A 24,075-nucleotide genomic window follows, 5' to 3' on the forward strand; every position below is an offset into this window, starting at 1 on the left:
TCCTCACAACACAGGATTTAGTTGAAGGTGAGTCTGAACAAGGTACATTTGGGTGTTTCAACAAGAGACTCAATTTTTGCAGGTTATTTGCTTCTCTTTGAGATTCAGTCCTGGAGATAAATATCCCAAGTCTTTAGAAGTGGGAGAGGTTGCTTCTGTGTCCATAACGGCTGGGTGGAAAACTTAGATCAGGGTAGCCAACGTGGTGTCCTCCAGATGCAGCTAGTCTTCAACTCCCAGCAGCTGTAGCCAGCTTGGCTAGTGGTCACAGATCTGAAGGTGCTATGCTGACTTTCCCTTAGATCTTCTCCTTCAGACAATGATCATCTAAAACCCTTAATGGTTTAGGTTATCCAAAGGACAGCCTTTATCCATACCAGCCTAACCAATATTTTGAGTTCAGCTCTGGTTGTGTATTGCCCACTGGTGTGATCAATTAGGTTGGCAAGTATGAATGACAAGGCCTTCTTAGCAGTGGCTCCATGCTTGTAGAATTCTGTTCCAATTGAGGTATATGCAGCCTCATCACTACAGGTCTTCAGACAGACTCTAAATACACATCCATTTAGAACCACTTTTTTTTTTAAAAAAAGAAGTTATTGTGCTGCTGATCTGAATTGGCCCTAAAATAATTTTAACTATCTGATTTAATTCTACTATTTTGGATTCCCTGAATGGGTGGACAAACTTCCCCAAAGGAGCATGATGTGTCCCCCACCCTAACACATGACGTGTCCCCCCCCTAACACCCCATCCACCCCAAGGATGTGTCAGACGTGACTAAACCAGGTGAGGGTAGTGAATGGGTCTCAAACCCTTGGAGGGTTAGGGACTTTCCCTGCATGCAAAGGCAGGCTCTGGCAGATTGAGTGGATGAAACCAGGAGTGGGCCAAATGGTAAAGAAGGTGTTTTCTGCACGTGCTATAGAGGGAAGTGAAGGCAGGTGGGGCTCATCAGCCTGGGAAGGTAGCCCATGATCTAGGAGAAGGAAAACTCCGATCCTAAACCTCTGCTGCTTTGCGGGATATCTTTGGGAGAATAGAAGGCTAAGGAGTAAACCCTACACAAATTGAGCATGGAGTCCCTAAGATGGTTGAATGGTGTCTTGTACACGTCTTTCTGGCAACTCCTGCAGCGAAACATATTGCTCTGCTTTCCTTTGGACCACATCAGCAAGGCAGACGGGGGCTGGTCTTGTCATTTGGGCAGCCCATACACACCGCGCAGGCTTACACCTTATTCTCCATGAATTGGCCTGATCTTCTTCTAAAGCCATCCAGGTTTGCCGCCATAACTGCTTCTTTGAGTGAGAACATTCCACAGTTTAACTATGTGCTTTGTGAAGGAGCACTTTCTATGGGCTGTCCTGAATGGTCCAGCAAGCTTCACTCCCTTCCCTTGTTTGGTTTGTTCCCCTACCTGCAAAAGTCTCAGTTCTCCTATACACATCTTAAAATTCAACAGCTGACTAGAAAGCTAGTATCTGCTCCTCATACAAATGGAGGGAACTGAATAAATGCTACAGCCACTGGAATATTCTTTTTCTCTGCCTTTCGCTTCCATCATCCTGACCCTTTCCCTCTTAAGTTGTGTACATATGTACATATTTACCTTTGAATGTTTCCTCCTTCTTCGAGGGTGTTGCACGGTGTGATGTGCTTGCTCATTCCACCCTCACTTGGCCACACTTTCCACCTTGCATTTTAGCTTTAGGACCTGCTGTGTTCTTTTGCCTCGCACAGAGCCCAGAGCTATGGCAAACGTGGCGATTAAATTGGCCAGGGAGAAGGAAGCCCTGAAAGGTCTGGGCTCCAACCAGAATGCCATGAAATACTTAAAACAGGATTTTGAAGCTCTGAAGAGGCAGTGCTTACAGTCTGGCACTCTCTTCAAAGACGAGGAATTCCCCGGCTGCCCCTCTGTTCTTGGCTACAGGGATCTGGGGCCTTATTCACCCAAAACTCAGGGCATTATCTGGAAACGACCTCCGGTAAGATTTTTACATTGTGTTCATAATCGGTCAGGTTCAGATAACATTTCATTCATCCAAGTGTCATCTTCAGACTCACAAGGATTGTAATAGTATGCAAAAAAGCAAAGGTACTGGCCTGTAAGAAGAAATCCAAATTATTACATAGTAATTTTACTTTGAACCCTAGATAAAGTTTGTTTTAATGTTTCTCTAGTGGCCAATCACCTTGATCTTGCAGATCAAGAATAGAAATGCTGAAGCTTCTTCTCCAATGGTTTGTCCTTTTGGGACTGATAAGGTTGTCAACCAGAGCGTCTAAAATCAGGGATGCTTTTGGAGTGGCAATGTCTGGATTAAGGGACATTTCATATATTGCATGGAAATATAGTGTGTGAAAATTAGAGCCATTTATTATGTTCTTGAGGTTGTGGTGGTTTGGAATGAGGGACACCTGGCTACATTCAGTGTTGAGAATGCCTGGAAATATATTCTTTGGGGATTTCCTTCTGCCAATTTCTGAGGTTTTAATAAGCTTAAACTTCGCTGTGCTATTAGAGATACTGTTTCAAAGGCACATTGACAGCACATTAACTGTCAAAACGGGGAGGGAAAACCTTTCTGTGTCTGTATCATTTCTGCAGGTTTTTAGATGTAATTCCATTCTGCTCTGTTTCCGCATTAGTCTTCAAATCCTCTGAAAATACTGTTTAAATATGTATTTAATTCTCTCTCTCTTAAATTAGTATTTTCTCTCAAAATATTTATCCCTATTTTCTTACAAAACATGTATTTAGACTGCAATCCTTTACCTGTTTTATTGAGAGTAAGTCCCATTGAACTCAGTGAGGCTTCTTTCTGAGTGGGCTTATCATCTTGTCCTGCTGATTTCTCCCACCTCCAGGGAAAGCCATACATTAGCACTTAGAGCAAATGGCAATTGGGTTTTTGTGGATTGCCATTTGTTAAAGAGCTGGTTTTCCTTGGGAAAGGAGTGGTGCGAGGGGGAAACAGCTCAGTCACGAACTTTCTAGGCACGGGACAAGCGTAAGTGTGGACAAGCCCTGTATCACAACTGCTGAGAACTGCACCCCAGCATTGGGAGGAATGCAGAATCTGGTGGAGAGCAAAGTTCTGATCCCATTAGTCCACGAGCTGCAGATCAGGCCATTCATTTCGTTTGCACATTTGCAAGACCGCATACTAGTCGTATTTCAAAGCCAAATTGCAAAATAAATGAAAGTAGCTTAAAAACCAAACTCTCTTTAACAATAGCTACCTTTTTGTTTTGCCAAGCACGTCCCCCCCCCCAAACGGTCTTTTCAATCGCTTTCCTTTGACTTCAATTTCATTGTCTTTTCCTTCTCTGGTACAGTTTCATAGATCACATAAACATAGGAAGCTGCCTTTTACTGAGTCAGACTATTGGTCCATCTCTCTCAGTATATACTAACTGGCAGCACTACATTTCAGGTGAAGGAGAGTCGCTGTTCTTCCTGGACATGCTGAGAATTGGGCCTGGGAACTTCTGCATGCAAAGCCACTGAGCCCTTCTTCTAAGTTTCTTTATGTGTGCATGGCAATGTGAAATGTGATGAGGTCTGGCTGAAAGCCATTCCTAAACTTCTCTTTAGTTTTGGAAGCATTTTCAGATAGTGCAGAGGTCTTTTGTCAACAGCAGGGTGGATGGAATGGGGTGTGTGCCTTCAGTTGCCTTCATAAAGTTTTACTGTTCAGTGAAATTGCATATGCCGTTTTTACTACATTTTTTAATGAAACAATCAAGGAACAAACACCTCCTTAGAAAGGCTTTTACTCTCCAGGCACTTACGAAAGATTCAAATGCAATGAGAAGAACAGAACAATAAAAAAACATGTGACTGTTTCTCAGGAAAGCGATTGCAGCTTATTTTCAGTATTGTTGTGTGCCACCCCAATCTCTGAGTGGTATGGAGTTCCAGTCATTTATCCAGGGTTCGTGATTCCTTCTGGAAATGAGGCACAGTGGAAATGGGGGTGTCTTTGTGATATGTAGGTTATTTACACATATATACAACCTGAGCCTACAATGGAGGGGTTCACAGCATGAACACCCAAAGATGGTTTTGTTTCTCTCATAACTGCAGCCTTGCATATGATGCTGACCACTGGGCTGTTATCAGCGTAATCAGTATTCTACTGCTGGTTCTTACTGTGTTATGTTGTATTTTAACTACTATTGTTCTTAACTGCTTTGTTCTTACTACTTTGTATTTTATAATGATGGTTTTTTTATTAAATTGCGAGCTGCCTTGAATCCCAACTTGGGATATAAATACATTAAAATAAATGTGGTACCTCGGGTTACAGAAGCTTCAGGTTACAGACTCCGCTAACCCAGAAATAGTACCTCAGGTTAAGAACTTTGCTTCAGGATGAGAACAGAAATCACGCAGTGGCGGCGTGGTGGCAGCGGGAGGCCCCATTAGCTAAAGTGGTACCTCAGGTTAAGAACAGTTTCAGGTTAAGAACGGACCTCGAGAACGAATTAAGTTCTTAACCCGAGGTACCACTGTATCTCAAAGCAGCTACAGATTTTTTTAAAACCACATTCTTTCACCCAGCAATCTTGGATACCATACGAATAGTATAAAGTAATGCTGATATTTTGACAATTCTGAGTGGAATTATGATTATTACTACCGTATTGGCCCGAATATAAGCCGCACCCGCAAATAAGCCACACCTTTAAAATTCGGTGGCTTGGGGAAGGCTTGGGAGCCACAGACTGGGCGGGCACCATTGCCTGGCAATCCCGGGCTGCTCTTTGGGGTGGGAGCCGCACCGCTTTGCTGGTGGCGTAAGTTCGCGAATATAAGCCACACTTTAACTTTTCACGATTGGAATTTTGAAAAAAGAAGTGCGGCTTATATTCGGGCCAATAGAGTATTATTAAAATTTATGTACCACCCTTCATCCGAAGATCACAGGGTGGTTTACAGCAGAAAGATACAAAATGAAATCACAAAATACCTCTCATAATAATAACAGCAAACTCATCTCAAGATCTGATAGTGTGACTCAGAGAGTCTTCCAGTTACAGCTACGTGGGAAATGAAAACTTCTCTTTCAAAAGCTGTGACACCTTGGCTTCTCCCCATTCCCAGAACAATCTACCTCCTGCAGTCTTTCACCTACATTTAGAATAGCATGCCGTATGCCTGGATCAAGAGCAGGTTTCTTTCTTTTATTTTCTTTTAACAAACTCCTTTGTCTGTGTGGATTTGACAGGGATTTCAACAGGCTGTTCGTGTTTGATTTTAGACCCGCTGCTTTATATCTGCTCCTAAACATTTAGGCATTTATGTAGCTTTTAGTGGTAGTGGTGCTGTGGGTAGTTTGTTCAATGAATGGCACTTTTATTGATTGTTTCGTGTTTTAAATTTTGCATATTGCTTCAAACTATTCCAGAAAAGAGAATAGTGGTGGTGAGAGTCCTGGGAGCGAGGACCTTCAGAATTGTAGCGCAGAGAAATAGTCATTGTTTTGCAACACTGCTGAGGATTCCAAATTTCAGTTTGGATATCATTTTCAGAACAAGACAGAATGGCACATTGAAAGAAATACGTTCATGAGCCCTTTGTTTCTTAGAATGTAAAATAATGAGAACTTACGCACCTGCCTACAATTATGTGAACTATTATGCTGAATAGACAAAGAATGCAATTTTATGCATGTTTCCTCAAATGTAATACTCACTGTGTACAGTGGAGCTGACTCCTAGGTAAGTATGCTTAGAATTGCAGTTTTAAGAATGTGTCCTGACTATTTTTTTTAACCTCAACAAATCAACCAGAGCTTAATTTTTCAGTTATCTTGAAGTTTTAAGTGGCGTCATCAATGATGCTCTGGTCTCTGTGTTAGAGTGCTCAGCAGATTTCCTAATCTGGAATTTACGTAGAAATAAATGAGCTTTCCACCCCAATAATGAATCTGAAAGCATTACAGTCATACCTCGGTTTAAGTACGCTTCGGTTTGAGTACTTTCAGTTTAAGTACTCCGCGGACCCACCTGGAACGGATTAATCCACTTTCCGTTACTTTCAATGGGAAAGTTCATTTCAGGTTAAGTACGCTTCAGTTTAAGTACTCCGTGGACCGTCTGGAACGGATTAATCCACTTTCCATTACTTTCAATGGGAAAGTTCGCTTCAAGTTAAGTACGCTTCAGGTTAAGTACACTTCAGGTTAAGTACAGACTTCCAGAACCAATTGTGTACTGTATTTAAACCGAGGTACCACTGTACAGTACTGCAGAACAGTCTTAAAACTAGTTACAATTAAACATTACAAAGTAACAAAGTAACACATTGCACTCAAGTGTAGCAAGCAATGCAGTTCAGTCCTATAACATAGTCCAAGAACTTCTATCTTTGAATCCAGAGAGAGACTCCATTAGGTTGGAAGCTCCTTCTCCCAACATGCTGTAGAAGCTAACTCATAGGGGCTGTGGGGGCTTCCGCCCCCCACAATAAAATAATAATAATAATAATAATAATAATAATAATAATAATAATAATAATTTATTATTTATACCCCGCCCATCTGGCCGGGTTCCCCCAGCCACTCTGGGCGGCTTCCAACAAAATATTAAAATACAGAAATCAATCAAACATTAAAATCTTCCCTAAACAGGGCTGCCTTAAGATGCCTTCTAAAGGTCTGGTAATTGTTATTCTCTTTGACCTCTGGTGGGAGGGCATTCCACAGGGCGGGCACCACTACCGAGAAGGCCCTCTGCCTGGTTCCCTGTAACTTGGCTTCTCGTAGTGAGGGAACCGCCAGAAGGCCCTCGGCGCTGGATCTCAGTGTCCAGGCAGAACTATGGGGGAGGAGACGCTCCTTCAGGTATACTGGACCGAGGCCGTTTAGGGCTTTAAAGGTCAGCACCAACACTTTGAATTGTGCTCGGAAACGTACTTGGAGCCAATGTAGGTCTTTCAGGACCGGTGTTATGTGGTCTCGGCGGCCACTCCCAGTCACCAGTCTAGCTGCCGCATTCTGGATTAATTGCAGTTTCCGGGTCACCAGGCCCTCACAAAGTTCAAATAGTGTGTGTGTCATGTGATCACTTATGCACTATTTTATTCAAGTTGGTAGCCTACCCCTGCAACATGCTGATTAGGTAGGTTCACATTTAACTGCAAACAGAATGAAATTTTCCTCCCAATCTTAGCAGAGGTAATTGAGATAATAATTTACTGCATTTGAGCAGCACTGAATTTGCAGGAAGAGCTCAGTTTCAGTGGAAATCTGCAGGTGACCAAGATGCTAAAACATCACAAGTTAGGAATAATCTTTGGTGCAGGGTTTTGAGAAATGGTGTGCATGCAAATGTAATATTTAATTTATTTTTGTTTTCAGGAGCTAGTCCCCAACCCTCAGTTCATTGTGGGAGGAGCCACTCGTACAGATATTTGTCAAGGGGACCTGGGTAAGGAACTTAATTGCCCCCCCCGTCTTCTGGGGTGGGGTGGGGAAGGAGGGAACCATCACAAACACCAAACCATACATGTTTTAATTAGACGTACAAAGGTGAGTGCAAAGAAGAAGCTCCAGAGATGTCAGCCAGATAAATATCAAAGAAGGAATATCAATCCAGGATGTGAAACATGTCGCTTGAACCCAAACTTTATTGCTTGCTTTGCACATGCCCCCCAATGACTAGTCTAGGAAGCTGAGGTAGTTTTCACCCTCATTTTCATCTTCTGTGTAAGGTTTTTTCTTTTTTCATTCATTCAAAACTAGCACGTCCTGTCTAATTTAGAGGAATAAGAGACAGGCTGTCTCTAAGGGTTTCTTTCATTAAACTTTGTCTCTTTGTCAATAACAAAAATTAGAGGAAATATCAGCCTGGCAACTCTCAAGAGAACTTGAAAGACTCAGGGTGCTTTCCATATATTGTACAAACAACCTGCTTTTAATAATAATAATAATAATAATAATAATAATAATAATAACCAGAACACACCAGGAAAAGAAAAGCTTAGCCTTAAAAGCTTTGCCAGAATAACATGGTTTAAAGTGGATCTTCGAAGGCAATTTGCACCTGTACACATAGACCAATATTCCTGCTAAAGCTTTCAAATGACAAAGGCCCTTTTTAAAAACATTATTTTACAGCGCATGGCATTTAAAATAAGTTTAAATTTCTATATCCTTGCCACATGTACTAGTTGAATTCCTTAAAGCATAATAAATCAGCAAGCCCATTTGAAACACAGGGCAAGTTGCTTATGGCGGTGACAGAAATGAGACGTTTCCATAATTTAACAGCAATGAAAACATTAATAGGTTCATATGCTACAATGTCCAATTCTCCCATTGAACCTGATTCTTTCAGGAGACTGCTGGCTTTTGGCAGCTATTGCATCTCTCACGTTGGATCAAGAAATTTTAAGCCGAGTTGTTCCCGAAGATCAGAGTTTCCAAAAGAACTACGCTGGGATTTTTCACTTCCAGGTATCTCTTCCATATTATACTGTGTATATAGAGTAGGAGACACTTCAGCAAAAGTAGACAACAATGTAAAACCAGGATCATGTCCTGGAAAAGGCAGCAGGACTTTGCCCATCCTCAGCCAGATATTCCAGCTCTCTATATGACTTCACCCAGCAAACTTAAAAGTTATTTGCACAAGAAAAGATAAAGCATTGTGTAAAACGTGGTTAGCTATGCCTCATGATTTTATATGTTGAATCCAGCTTGAAGTGCCTTTGATGGCCGGATATTCAATACATGAGCTTTCCCTCCCCCTTTTATTTTTGGTCAGTTCTGGCAGTACGGCGAGTGGGTAGATGTTGTTGTGGATGACCGGCTCCCCACCAAAAATGGGCAGCTCCTTTTCCTGCACTCTGAAGAAGGCAATGAGTTCTGGAGCGCCCTGTTGGAGAAGGCCTATGCCAAGTAAGCAAATGATTCTTAGATTTTGCTCAATGGAGGCAGCTGTCATGAGGCCTATCAGTCACACTCTACCTTCTGCACAATGTGATTCTAATGCAGGGCTTGGCAACCTAAGGCCCATGGGTCACAAGCAGCCCACGGGGGTCATTTTACCAGCCCCCGAGCCACCCCCGAACTGAGCCACCTGCTCGGTGATTTCCCATCCGCTGCGCTAAAGCAGCGCAGCACGGTGCAGGGACTTGCTTTCATGGCACTGGAAATCGCATCGGTGCATGCGCCGATGCCAGAAATCATGTATGTGCAGATGCTGGAAATTGTGTCTGTGCAGACACCAGAAATTGCGGGCGTCCACACTCGCGCCCGCCTGCAATCCAGCCTATGGAGGGGGCTCCGCGGCAGTGAACCAGCCCAGGCAAGGTAAGCCTTGCTGACCCCTGCTCTAATGCTACCAGTGGATATAGGGCTGTAGCCAACAGTGTTGCTCAGCTGATGGTAAGGTTTTCATCACTCGAATGCCACTATGCATTTCTTAGTGCAGGAAGTATTTGATGTGCAGAGATCTTTCCTATTCTAATTAATTCAAGAGGGTTCTGTAAGCTTCTCTGTGTGAAAGAAACAAGCAGAAGGTTCATGATATTTGGGTTACCGTTATAGCTTCTCTGAAGTACAGCTGGTTGAAACTGGTTTTGTTACCTCTTCTGTCAAGGTCATGATGACTATAAAAAGAGGCCAGAAGGAGCCTGGGTTTCACTTTCTCTTTCTATCTCTCCTCCTTCTGGTGTGGTATTCTGTACATAGTGTTAAGGTTTAGTCTTATTATAAGTTATTGTAAGTTTAAGTTAAACTGGATTTCTGAACGTATTGGATTGGTGACCATTATGCTCATTTGCCTAGGATATGGGTTTTTGCAATGAATGTTCATCTAATAGAAATCCTTTTTGCATGTTATCTCCTTTCATATACAGTACACTTTTTTGGCGCACCCCCCCCCACTAATGTGCACATTATTGTACACATATTTTGATTGGAGAGCCACATTTCAAAATTTAGAGGAGTGCAAAGTTTCAAAAACACTTAGAGAAGTGTGGATAGACCAATTTCTTCACCATCCATACTGCAGGCTGAATGGCTCATATGAGGCTCTTGCTGGAGGATCTACTGCAGAAGGTTTTGAAGATTTCACTGGTGGCATCTGTGAATCATATGATCTGAGAAAAGCTCCGTCCAACCTGTATCAAATCATCCAGAAGGCCCTGCAAGCTGGTTCACTGCTGGGTTGCTCCATTGATGTGAGTTACTGGCATCATCATCATTGTTTTTTCCAACCTATGTTGTAGTGAAACGATAGAACGCTAGCAGCAGATATTTGTGTTACGAAGATCTGCATGAACTTGAACAGCAATTGTCCCACTTTAGGGAAGCAGCATCAAGCCCTACAGCTAGAAAAATGCACTTGGTGTCTTGACAATGGTTGCATCCACACTTGGTCTTTAGTCAGGGGTTTGGAAAACAAGTCCCATGAGGAAAGAATGTTTAGCATGCAGAAGAGGACAAAGACTTGTTCTCTCTGTTCCTAGGGCTGGCATAGCTGCCAAGTTTTCCCTTTTCTCGCGAGGAAGCCTATTCAGCATAATGGAATTTCCCTTAAAAAAAGGGAGAACTTGGCAGCTATGAGGGCTGGTGAGGGGGCAGCAGTCAGGACTAGATCTAAAGAGTTTAAGTTATAGGATGGTAGAGCTTGGCTGAATATGAGAAGAAATCTATCGATGGAAATAGAAGTTTGATATGGAACCAATTATGGATATGGAGGCCTTCAAGCAAAGGCCAGACAGACATCTGTTGTAGATAGGGTTGCCAGACTCAATAGTGGACAGGACTTCTGTGCCTTTAATTGTCCTGCTCTCTTTTGAGTCTGGAAACCTTAAAGAGAAACCAGCAGACCCTTTGTTTAATTTCCAAGCAAAGGGTCTGCTGGTTTCTCTTTAAGGTTTCCAGACTCAAAAGAGAGCAGGGCAATTAAAGGCACAGAAGTCCTGTCCACTATTGAGTCTGGCAACCCTAGTTGTAGATGCTCCAGCATGTACATTTGATTTTCTGTACTGAGCAGGAAGTGGGACTAGATAGCCTACAAGCCCCCTTACAACTCTATGATTCAGAAGGAGCTCACCAGGTGGAGCCAGTGTGCTTGCTTCCTGGCAGGTGGGCTGACGTTGCTTACTGGGAGAGGCAAATGCACTAGTGGAGCGGGTGTGTTTGCACTCCACAGCTCCTTGCCCCTCCTGGTAAGCAGCAGAGACCCACCTCCTGGGAAGTTAGCAAAGTAGCTCTGCCCCACCCCAGCACATCACTTCTTCTATTATTTTAAAGTACCGTGTTGTGTTTTTACTATAATTTTATTGCCTTAGATAACCAGTGCAGCTGAAACAGAAGCAATCACAAGTCTGAAGCTGGTCAAAGGTCATGCTTACTCTGTTACTGGAGCAGAAGAGGTAAAAATATAGTGTGTGTGCATGTCTGGCTGTGTGTGTGAGCTTTAACAAACTAAACTGTCATGAAATTAACACTGTTGTACAGCACCCCAAGTGTCTGAGCAGTGCAAGGTTCCAGGATATTTGTTTCCTTTTGGAAAATGAGGCACAGTGGAGACTGAGGTATCTTTATGATATATGGTTTATTTACACATATATACAACCTGAGCCTATGATGGAGGAGTTCACAGGGTTATCACTCCAAGAGGTCTTGCTCTTCCACAGACCCAGACACCAGCCATGGCCTGCCTGCAGCTTTTATTCAGCTTCTGGTTCATATAAGTCCTCACTCTAACCCAGGCACCCCCAAACTGTGGCCCTCCAGATGTTTTGGCCTACAACTCCCATGATCCCTAGCTAACAGGACCAGTGGTTGGGGAAGATGGGAATTGTAGTCCAAAACATCTGGAGGGCCGAAGTTTGGGGATGCCTACTCTAACCTCTCTGAGCTTTGGGCTTATCTTCTAACTAACTCTGAGTGGTTTCTTAACTGCTCATCCTCCAGGCTTTAACCTCGTGAGGAATTTAGCTTTGCTTAATTAGCTTTCAACACTTGTTGATTCCAGGGGAGCATTGTCTAGCACACAGCTGAAGCCACACACAGATCGGGCTTAATACAGTTTAATCTGGCACCCAAATCTTAACATTCCAATAACTGATTAATTCTAACCTTTGGTTGATCTGGAGGTTATAGTGGTCTTGCACTCACAAACTCCTAACAATACTAAATGGCACAAATAGTTTGTGAAAGTGCACTCCTTTTAACCCTCCCTCTAAAAAACTTACAGCACACTTAAGACTGAAGTTTGCAAAGCGGTTTCAAAAACATAACATAACAATAAAACCCATAACTTATCAGTAGAATTACAATGAAGGAGAAAAACCATCATTTTAGGGCTGATGTTTTGGACAAAAGTTCCACCCACCCAGTGGATGAGCTGGCTACATTTAAGAACAGCCAGTTAATGGAACACGTTTCTGGGGACTGTGTGGAAGTCCCTGGAGGTTTTTCAGAAAATTTGTGTCTGGGGAAAACTTGCTGTTTCAGGGATTGTACAGTGTGTCCCATAAAATCCAATTCATGAGTCCTTGAGTTTTGTGGTAGCACTAACAAACTTGCCATAGGCTACGACTTTCGCAAGCATTGCTTTTGTTCTTAATGAATTTATTCATTTATTCATATACCACCTTTTCCTCCAAGTCACTTAAGCTGGTGCACATGGTTCTCCTCCCTCTCCCGATTTTATCCTAACAACAACCCTGTGAGGTAGGTGAGGCAGAGAGGTGGTGACTGGCCCAAGGTCCCCTATGAGCTTCAGGGGCTGAGGGGGGATTTTAACCTTTGTCTCTAAGGTTCCACACTCTAACCATTACACCATACTGACTCTCACAGCATGTTTTCTAAACAGGACTGTCATCTAACAGGATGGCAACACTGAGGGGGGTTATTAAGTCCTGATGTTCTGTTTGTGGTGCTTCCCACAGGTCAACTACCGCAGCCGTCCGGAGAAATTAGTCAGGTTGAGAAATCCATGGGGCGAAGTGGAGTGGGCCGGGGCCTGGAGTGATAAGTATATTATTATCAGTATATATCAGTATTCACTGTTGCTATCAGTACGCAAATGATATGCAGTTGATTCTGTTCCCCCCCCATTTGCATTATGCATCCTTTGCATTGAAACGAATGGGGTAGAATAATGTAAATACAATGTAACTTGACTAATTTTGCCACAGCAGACAGTGAGATGAATAATGTGTTTTGGGGCAGAATATGAACTGCAGCAGAATGGAAACAGAGCTGGTTGAGACAAACACAGGACAGGATGGAAAACAACTCTTTCTTACATCCTTAGTCCCGGGTCATCTTCAGATTGTCACACCCCCGCCCCACCCCCAGTGCTTGTATAGTAACTCCTGAAATGCCATTTATTCATCTGCATCAGTGATGGGGAAATCGGTGGCTGTCTAGATCTTGTTAGATTCAAACCCCCATCACTCCCAGACATCATGGCTAGTTCTCCTAGATGATAGGAGTTTTGGTCTGGAGGGCCACAAGTTCCCTATCCTTGATTTATTTTATTTTTTAAAATATGTATCCCACCCTTCTCCAAGGAGTTCAGGAGATTATCCCATGTTAGTTCCATAGCAGCTCCAGGAGGTAAGTTAGAATGAGATATGGTGGTTGATCCAAAGTCACTCAGAGGGCTTCAAGGCAGGGATTTGAACCCAAGTCTCCTTAGCACAATTACCACACACTAGCTGAATACTGTCCTCCACCTGTAAGATTCACACATTCTATAAGCATTTGTAGTTTGGGCATCTGACTGGGAAGATGTTCTTGTTGATTTTTTGAACGTTGCCCTGGAAATGAGATTGGGGGGGGGGGAAGGAGCCATCAATCTCTTTTACATTGTCACTGGCTCTGCCGTATAACATATGAAGTTCCTCTAAAATTGTATCTGGCAAAGTTAATATATCAAATGACAGCCGAAAGGAAGAAAGTAATATTAATAAGTTAGGAGGGCTATCTATTAACTCACACCCATGGCTTTTCATGCCTGGATAGTAGAGCAGAAACATATCGGAAAGGGAGTATTTCTAAGTGGATTCTTCTCAAGCCCAGCTGAACATGGGGCCGAGCTAGACACAATGGCTAACTGCATCTTTCCATTTCACACACATACTGAAATAAATGTAAGCACCAGGTAAATGGTGGGGGGCTGGGGGCTGATAATTATCAGGATTATTGGAGGAGTTTAACCCTTGCAGTGATCCCAATGAAAATTGCTCCCCTGGAGCCACTTGTGTTGAGAGGTCACCCTATTTTGTATTCTAAAAAATCTGCCCATTAAATGCAGTTCTATACATGTGCAATTCTATATAAGTATACTCAGAAGTCAGTCCCATTGAATTCAATAGGACTTTCTTCCTGGTAGGCATATACAGTATAGGATTGCACTCTTAACACCATATGCTTATTTATTTGAATGACTGATTGATTGATTTGTATACTGCTCTTGTTCCCACCATCCATCGTTACAAAATATTTCATACCACCATTAAAAATCTAAACACAAACGTCTAGAGCCGCAGTCTTAACATTTCCATCTGTTGGGTCCCTGGGGCCTTAACTCCCAAAGGCCTGGGCAGATCAATAGTTCTTTAACCCGCATCTAAAGGCCAGCAGTGAGCAGGCGAAGCCTTATTTCCCTCAGGAGAGAGTTCCAGAGGTCAGCTCACCTTGCAAAGAAACAGTTTCTACTCTGAAACAGAATTAACTGTACGTTAAACCATCTCTGGAAGTTTATTTTTATTTTTTACAGAAATTTAAAACGTTTTCATTTGAGAGGCATGTGATCAGGATCTCCCTGGAGCAGTGGAGATTCCAAGAATATTTCTTTTCTTTTCAGCAGAGTGTTCCTTGTATCCCTAGAGTAAATAAGGAATTGTTTCTGCTTTATCCCCAACTCCAGATTTAATTTTATACTGTATCTCATGAATAATGCCATATCAGTAGATAAACAATCATATAAAAAACAGCTAATTAGCAGGCACATAAACAAGGATTAGATTTCAGGTATTAAACTCACATCAAAAAGGCTCGGTTTTTAAAAATAAACCGAACAATAAAAATGATTTAAGTGAGAAATTATAAAACATTTCACACTTCTTTTCTATCACTTTATGTGACTTTTGATCCAGCAGTGTGGAACTTGTGGTTCTCTAGATGTTGTGAGATTCTAACTCCCATCAGCTCCAGCCAGCATGGTTGATGGCAAGGAGCGATGGGAGTTGTAGCCAGTGCTTTTTTCCCTGGCAGTCTTCTTTCTTCTTTGGCGATCACTCGTAGCGGAGTAAGATTGTCTTCCATAAACACAGTTTTAACAGTGAGTCTGTAAGTGACTGTGAAAGTCAATTCTGGATCAATACGTGCTTCCACAGTGGGGACATAGGTTTCCAGGCAGGACTTGATCACGGTGAGGGTTTGCCAAGCGTGCCTTTTTCTTAGCACGTTTCTCCCTTTCATCCTGAGTTTGAGTGTCTTCAAAGCCCATGACACCTTTGGTAAAGGCTGTTCTCCAATTGGAGTTCTCTCAGGCCAGTGTTTCCCAGTTGTCGGCATTTATACTACATTTTATTTAGATTTGCCTTGAGAGAGTCTTTAAACCTCTTTTGTTGACCACCAGCATTACGCTTTCCATTTTCTGGCAGTACTCACTGGTTCGCAGTAATGGCAAACCCCCCCCCCCCGCAGCTGTGATGAGCCCTGTATGGCCTTCTCACAGCCATGGCAGCCCTCCCAGCCTCCTCCGGTTGCGGGACATCATCTTTGCGCACCCCCACCTCCGAGTTGGGCACCCGTAGTGTTGGCACCCTTGAGGTCCCTCAGCGCTCCGAGATAGGACTGTGTTTGTACACATATGCAACTATTACATGCTTAGTTTGTACTGGCAAAATGTTTGGTTTGTAATGCTCTCCTATCCCTGCAGTGCTCCACAATGGAATTATATTGACCCCAAGCAGAAAGCCGCTCTGGATAAGCAGGCAGATGATGGGGAATTTTGGTAAGAACCTTACCTCATAGGAACATAAGAAGCTGCCTTACACTGAGTCAGACAACTGCAGCTTAGTGGTAAGATAAAAACACTCTGCGTGTGTTCAGGGACTGCTATGCAGCATCTTCCTTCCCTGGCAGCAGAAATATATGTGTGGAGTAGACCAGGCTATTAGGCTGCTGTTCTTTACAGCCATTTGGCAGTGCTGTTGGCTCTTCTCTGTCATGACAAATGTTGGTAAGAGAGGGAATGTTATCATTTATTGCCCTGGGATCCCCAGCAACTTAGACCTGGCCCTTGAAAGGTAATGTGGGAAGCAGTTCCCAGTGTGGGAATGGCAAGTCCTAAACTCTAATTTGGTATGAGCTAAGGATAGCATGACTGACTGGACGCAAGAAGACTAATCACTGAGAATTTGTAGGCCTTCCATTATTGATGGGGATTCCTAGAAGTTTCAGAGCTTTGTAACGCCAAATAATTCCCTCGTGCTATTGCTGCCTGCTGTCTCGGTAGAAGATAAATCAATGGCAAGTGGATAATGGCTTTGTTCCAGACTCACTAAGCACTCTCGTATGCTCTACTCGTATGGCAGGATGTCCTTCTCAGATTTTCAAAGGAACTTCACAAGGATTGAGATCTGCAACTTGACTCCTGATACCCTGACAAGCGACCATGTCCACAAATGGGGTATGACTTTGTTCAACGGAAACTGGAGACGGGGCTCCACAGCCGGTGGGTGCCAAAATTATCCAGGTAATGTCACCTTGGAGAGGCCAATCATTAGCCATAGCTATTGTTGACAGGGGAAGCTTTTGTACTGTAGGGCTACCTGCAGATTATTTCAGTGGTCTCACTATTTGAGCCAATGGGGGCAATTGTAGATCAGGCTCTTTCCCAAGTGCCTGTTGGAAGTGCAACAGCAGGGATCATTCAGTTTGCCACTTAAGAGTTATTTCTGTTGTCAGTGAGTCAGCTAACAGAGGCAGTGGCGGAGCTTCATGTTCTGGCACTGGGGGGGTGGGGGTGGGCAGAGAGCAGGCAGGGGCAGGGCTAGGGCGCGTCCCGGGGGCGTGCTGTGCTGCCCGCAGGAACGTGGTGTGCATCCTGGGGGCATGGTGCGCTGCCCGCAGGTGCGTGGTGCACATCTTGGGGCGTGGCACGCCGCCTGCGGGGCAGTGGCATCCAGCATGGGCAAGGGGGCAGCCGTGATGGCACCCCACCAGGATGGCACTGCCGGGGGCGGTGCTCTCCCCCCGCACTCCTCTTCCTCCGCCAGTGAACTGAGGTGGTGGTGGTGGTGGAGGTGTTACGTAGCAACCAGGCAGAGTGGCATGATCTCTAGTGAGGTAGCACCTGCTGAGGGAGTTTTCCTCTGTATATTTATTTGTATGTCTTCCCTGCTATGTACAAGGCCTGACATGAGAAAGACAAAAGCTCTCTGATCTTGTCTTCTCAAATTATACACTGTTTTCGTTCAGTTTCCCTCAGCAAAATGCTATCAGGGTTTCTTGCGTTGTCGCGGATATAGGTTAGACTGAAACTGAGCTGTGATGTGCACATTTCCATTTGGTCAAAGTACAAGAGGTGGGGCATTGCTGCTGTGCCATCCTGCATCCTGTGGCAGCGCTGCCGTTTTCGAAAATTGGGATGGAGCATGGCAGAGCATCTGCAAGGGCGGGGGCTGCACCCAGGTTGGGCTGCACTCAGGTGGCAGCAAGCATACCTGTACCTGCCACTGCTGACTGCTGCTCTGCTCCACTTCATCCTAGTCCTGCTGAGAACCAACATTGCTGCTGCTGGGAAAACAGCACGGCCGGAACATCAAAATTCAAGTGTTAAACTCTGCTTTGCAGTGTTCATGTTAGTATTTTCATTGTTTTTCATTTTTACTTTCATATATTACTGTTGTGTCTGTGTCATAGCTGCCAAGTTATCCCTTTTTTAAAGGGATTTTCCCTTATGCTGAATAGGCTTCCTCGCGAGAAAAGGGAAAACTTGGCAGCTATGGTCTGTGTGTGTTTTAAGTTCCAGTTATACATCTCATTCATTTTTCAGTATGACACAACTGTGATAAAAAGGACCAAACTGCAATGTTTTCCATAAAATTGCATATATCTGGAAATAACTGTTTTGTTTTTATGTGTTGAATGCTAAATTAATTCCTAAACCCATTGCTGTTTGGGGCTCCAGCCTGAATATGTAATTAAAACCAATAGCAGTATGGCGTGCGTTAATTAAGCATTTAAAAATATGTCTTCAAGTGGGAAAACATTTTTCTGCAGAATAATAAAAAAACATGATTTTACTTGTAAGAGCCATTCCTTGGTAAGTTCAGTGCTGTAATTTGGGAATAATAATGAAAGCATTCAAACTCAAACATTACAGATCACGAACAGTTGTTTGAATAGAAGCGGTGCCACATTTCACTGTGGACTGGTGTAAGTGGAATGCCGCTTTGAAATTGTTTGGGAAAGAGCTGAAGAGAGGAGAAAAATATCAGGATGTTATAAAATCTGTCTTGACTGGGAAATTAATTCCTTCAGACAGATTCAGACACCAGCCATAGCACAAACATGCCATAGTGGGCCTTAGGATCACCACTCCCCCTCTTCACATGTGAGGGGAGGATTATTTTGAAGCTGCTTTTTCTCCTTTCATTTTTGGTAACAAAACACCTTTTTCTGTTTTGTCTAAATGCAGGAAATGATTTGTGCAGACCATAGTTAAGAAACTGGGATACCCTGGTTTGATACCCTGTTTCGTTACCTAACAATGGTTTGCACAAACCACAATCTTCTCCATGTGGACAAGACAGGAAACAGGTTTGTTTTAAACTGTGAGTGAAGGTTTCACCTTTCTTCCCCTCATATGTGAAGAAAGGAAGGCTGCACAATCCCAAGCCCCACCATAGTGTGTTTTCTTATCATAACAAGGCTATGGTTTGCGTTTATCACGGGGTATGTATCCTTTTGAGTCACCAATCAAACCCAGTCATTTCTCAATCTCAATTATTTCAAGAGATGCTGAGGTTTTAGAGAAAAAAGTAAGAAAGAAAGGTGGCCACCTTAAAAAGTGGGAGTGAAAGAGACCCAGGGTGCACTTGTGGGATAATTTTATTGATAGGATACATAGAATCATAGAGTTGGAAGAGACCACAAGGGCCATCCAGTTCAACCCCCTGCCAAGCAGGAAACACCCTGCCAAGTATCCTATCTTGACATATGCCTTTCAAGCCTCTGCTTAAAGACCTCCAAAGAAGGAGACTCCACCACACTCCTTGGTAGCAAATTCCACTCCCGAACAGCTCTTACTGTCAGGAAGTTCTTCCTAATGTTTAGGTGGAATCTTCTTTCTCGTAGTTTGAATCCATCGCTCCGTGTCCGCTTCTCTGGAGCAGCAGAAAACAACCTTTCTCCCTCCTCTATATGACATCCTTTTATATATTTGAACATGGCTATCATATCACCCCTTAACCTTCTCTTCTCCAGGCTAAACATACCCAGCTACCTAAGCCGTTCCTCATAAGGCATCGTTTCCAGGCCTTTGACCATTTTGGTTGCCCTCTTCTGGACACGTTCCAGCTTGTCTGTATCCTTCTTGAACTATGGTGCCCAGAAATGGACACAGTACTCCAGGTGACGTCTGACCAGAGCAGAATACAGTGGTACTATTACTTCCCTTGATCTAGATGCTATACTCCTATTGATGCAGCCCAGAATTGCATTGGCTTTTTTAGCTGCTGCATCACACTGTTGACTCATGTCAAATTTGTGGTCTACCAAGACTCCTAGATCCTTTTCACACGTACTGCTCTCAAGCCAGGTGTCTCCCATCCTGTATTTGTGCCTTTCATTCCCCCCAAGTGGAATGAAAGGCACAAATACATTTCTTTACATTTCTCCTTGTTAAAATTCATCTTGTTTGCTTTGGCCCAGTTGTCTAATCTGTTAAGGTCATTTTGAAGTGCGATCCTGTCCTCTGGGGTATTAGCCACTGCTCCCAATTTGGTGTCGTCTGCAAACTTGCTCAGGATGCCCTCAAGCCCATCATCCAAGTCATTGATAAAGATGTTGAATAAGACTGGGCCCAAGACAGAACCCTGTGGCACCCCACTAGACACTACTCTCCAGGATGAGGAGGAGCCATTGATGAGCACCCTTTGGGTTCGGTCAGTAAGCCAGTTACAAATCCACTGAATGGTAGCATTGTCTAGCCTGCATTTTACCAGCTTCTTTACAAGAATATCATGGGGCACCTTGTCAAAGGCCTTGCTGAAATCAAGATAGGCTACATCCACAGCGTTCCCTTCATCTACCAGGCTTGTAATTCTGTCAAAAAATGAGATCAGATTAGTCTGACATGATTTATTTTTCAGAAACCCATGCTGACTTTTATTGATCACAGCGTTCCTTTCTAGGTGCTCACAGACCGTTTGCTTAATGATCTGCTCTAGAATCTTTCCTGGTATTGATGTAAGGCTGACATCTTCCTTAACATTTTGGTCTAAGTTATGGGGAAGGGCCATGACTCATTAGAATTAAGCTTAGTACCTTTTAAGTCATTGTGTACTTAAAAGTAGTGTGGGACCATGCAGAAGCGCAATGTAAGGGCCTGAATATACTTGCAATTGAATAACTCATAATTTTAATTTTAAAATATTCATTTTCAAGCCAAACATGAGAGTTGTATCTTATATGAAATGGCCCAGTAACCGGCCCCCAAGGATAAATGATGGGCTTGTGTTAATGACTGCAGTCTCTTGGAGCTGGTCACCGCTCCCCCGAGGGAATGTCTCTTAGTAGCTTGATTCATTATAACTGCAATAAATATATAGCATACTTGGGCAGGGGTGGCGAAGGAAGCATAGAATATACAGTATAATTATAATGGGAAAGCCAGGCTGGAAGCCAAAGTACAGTTCATTCTTAAGCACAATTCCCTGCAGCTCAACCAGGTTGCATTAGCAGCAAAGAAACCCCTCTCTCATTTCTCTGGTGATTTTTACATCTATTTCTACTTTTGCCTTTACAGCAACATACTGGACCAACCCCCAGTTTAAAATTAGGCTGGATGAGCCAGATGATGACCACACAGGAAGTGGGAGTGAACCATGTTGCAGCATCCTGGTGGGCTTGATGCAGAAGAACCGGAGGAGGCAGAAGAGGATGGGAGAAGGGCTGCTCAGTATTGGCTACTCCCTTTATAAGGTATTTTACTCATTGCTCCTTGATACTTTCTGCCCCGCTCCACTTTCCATCAACCTCAGACAAAATGGCCTGTGACTAGGTCAATGGGAGATGGAGTCCATCAACATCTGGTGTGCCATTGATCCACATTCCGATCTTAACGCTTTAAAGTTCGCCGTCCCTGGCTATGCGATTCTCAATCATGTCAGAAATCCTATATCCTTTCATCCATCGAGTACAGCTTTACTTTTCATCCAGCTGCTTGTGAAAAATATAGAGCCACCATCTTTCTGTTGGGCATTCGCACCAACTGAGTGTCAGCAGCAGCAGGGTCGATGAAATAACAAACTTGTCCGCAATATCTTTGCTTGCTTTTTATTTTTGAATATATACAATACACCCCTCTTATCACCATTCCTCTATACCTCACACTACACAAACTCATGAAACATTTGGGTAACTTAAATACAATTTTCAAAATAACCAATTACCCAATCACCTTGCCACATTCCGTGCAGCAAGGAAACTCCACCTCCAATTATGCAAATTATCAAAAGCTCACTGGTGTGCTATCATTCAGATCAGGGCTACAAACACACATCTCTGCGTAGCACCATTGACCATGTCAATCTTAAAGAAAAACCTAACACTTTCATCAGGCCTTTATGTCTCTTCCCCTTTGTGTCTCTTGCAGGTGCCAAAAGAGGTACATAAACTGTGCAGGAAATATGCATCCTCCAAAACAAAAAGATCACCTACCGCTTCTTGAAGGCTGATGTGTCCAAAACTGACAATTGCCCTGCTGACATATGAGGGACATTTGGTTTCTAAGGGTGTATGCTGACTATTTTTGGAAGGAAGGAAAGAAAGCTTTTATCTTAAGGGCTTATTTGTGGGGGAAGTGGTCCCAAGATGGCAGTTTAATGTGCTTTTCATCTCCCATTACATTGCTTCTTTGAAAGGAGGATTTCTTGAATGTCAGATTTGTTGGTTCAGCACACCACACCTCAAGCATGTGTGGACTGGCCAGGGGGGAGGGTTATATGCAACCCAAATAATTGATCATAAATGATTTATGTATTTAAGTTTGCTGGGCGTGGGGCAGGGGGAGAAAAGTTTAAAAACAAAAGTTTAAAAACAAATAAATCATGTGGTACACTAAAGTTTAAAAACAAATAAATCATGCGGTACACAAGGTTTTATTTGTGTGATGAAGAGTTCAAATAGGAATCAATCCCAGTATAGTAAGCAAATAAAAATAAATTCCAGTAAAAATCAGGACAAGGCCCTGTTTTGACAATTCTTCGTCAGCAAAGAGTCACATGCCAGAGTCTACCAAGTCTGTTTGTACCAAAAATAAAAAAGCTTGTGAAGATATACAGTGGAACCTCGGTTTATGAACACCTCGGTTTATGAATTTTCGGTTTATGAACCCTGCGGACCCATCTGGAACGGATTAATTCACTTTCCATTACTTTTAATGGGAAAGTTCGCTTCAGTTTATGAACGCTTCAGTTTATGAACAGACTTCCGGAACCAATTACACCCATGCTTCAGTTTATGAACGCTTCAGTTTAAGTACTTCGCGGACCCGTCTGGAACGGATTAATCCACTTTCCATTACTTTCAATGGAAAGGTTCGCTTCAGTTTATGAACGGTTACTCCGCGGACCGTCTGGAACGGATTAATCCACCTTCCATTACTTTCAATGGGAAAGTTCGCTTCAGTTTATGAACGCTTCAGTTTATGAACAGACTTCCGGAACCAATTGTGTTCATAAACCGAGGTACCACTGTATTTGAAATCCATTTTTCTTCTTGCCTGAGTTCTTGCTATTTACTGTTTATTTCTGGACTTTACCATGAGTTTAGACCAGGCATAGGCAAACTCAGCCCTCCAGATGTTTTGGGACTACAACTCCCATCATCCCTGACCACTGGTTCTGTTAACAAGGGATGATGGGAGTTGTAGTCCCAAAACATCTGGAGGGCCGAGTTTGCCTATGCCTGGTTTAGACAGCTTCCAAAGAAAAGAAAACAGGAGGAGGCCTATCTGTGGCTATTAGCCATAGTGGTTGAATAGAACCTCCCCCCCCCCATTTCCCCTAAGTCAGTATACCTCCAGATACCAGTTGCTGGAGGCAACACCCCCCCCCCTCCCGCAGAGGGCTATTGCTTTTATTTTCTGTGCTTGTGGGCTTCTTAAAGGTATCTGGTTGGCCATTGACAGAAATAGGATGGTAGGCTAGGTAGACATTTGGTCTGGTTCAGCAAGGAAGTGGTGGCTGTATAAAACCATGCATGCCACGCTGCTGCTTCTGCTCTCTCTCTCTCTCTCTCTCTCTCTCTCTCTCTCTCTCTCTCTCTCTCTCTGTCTCTGTGTGTGTGTGTGTGTGTTTGTGTGTGTGTGTGTGTGTGTGTGTGTGTTTAGAAGTAGTAGTGCTTCCCCACACTTCCAGTTCGCTACTGTATTGCACAAACCACATTGCAGGAAGAGAAGCTTGGAGCTAAGTGAGCAAGTTAAGGGAAAGGTGACAGCATTCTGCTGGAACCCAGATGCTCAACAAATTAAGCTGTTGCTTTCCACAACAATGTCTAAGAATCACAGCAATGCATATTGCAAAGATATTCTAGGCTATAATTCTGCATCAGACCAGCATGGGAAGTTGCACCTGATTCCAGTTGCTAATGTATGAGTGTGTTTGCTGTTTGACATTTCTAGTTAAGAGATATATGCTATCAGTAGACAATGGAGTACACCCTGTTTCAAACATACTCCACCTGGCCTTAATGAGTCACATTTCGAAAGGCACGCTCATGCTGCAAAGGCACTGTTTAAACATTTATTGTTTTGCTTTTGTTCAATTTAAGGCACCCAATTTCCTCTTATAAC

At 43.3% G+C, this 24,075-nt stretch overlaps 1 protein-coding gene across 1 annotated transcript in view; it reads left to right on the forward strand.

Moving 5' to 3' along the window:
- The first annotated feature begins 1,709 nt into the window (after positions 1-1,709).
- LOC118083207 (calpain-8) overlaps positions 1,710-24,075 on the forward strand; it is a 41,628-nt gene continuing 19,262 nt past the window's right edge. The window contains exons 1-11 of the mRNA XM_035111417.2: positions 1,710-1,991; positions 7,374-7,443; positions 8,353-8,471; positions 8,782-8,915; positions 10,033-10,201; positions 11,318-11,401; positions 12,926-13,011; positions 15,931-16,005; positions 16,589-16,749; positions 21,028-21,203; positions 21,877-21,888. Coding sequence (XP_034967308.2) covers positions 1,755-1,991; positions 7,374-7,443; positions 8,353-8,471; positions 8,782-8,915; positions 10,033-10,201; positions 11,318-11,401; positions 12,926-13,011; positions 15,931-16,005; positions 16,589-16,749; positions 21,028-21,203; positions 21,877-21,888 — 1,323 coding nt within the window. The 5' untranslated portion in view covers positions 1,710-1,754. The remainder of the gene's footprint in view (positions 1,992-7,373; positions 7,444-8,352; positions 8,472-8,781; positions 8,916-10,032; positions 10,202-11,317; positions 11,402-12,925; positions 13,012-15,930; positions 16,006-16,588; positions 16,750-21,027; positions 21,204-21,876; positions 21,889-24,075) is intronic.

The sequence above is a fragment of the Zootoca vivipara genome, chromosome 3 (assembly GCF_963506605.1).
Source record: "Zootoca vivipara chromosome 3, rZooViv1.1, whole genome shotgun sequence".
In the NCBI taxonomy this organism is placed as follows: domain Eukaryota; kingdom Metazoa; phylum Chordata; class Lepidosauria; order Squamata; family Lacertidae; genus Zootoca; species Zootoca vivipara.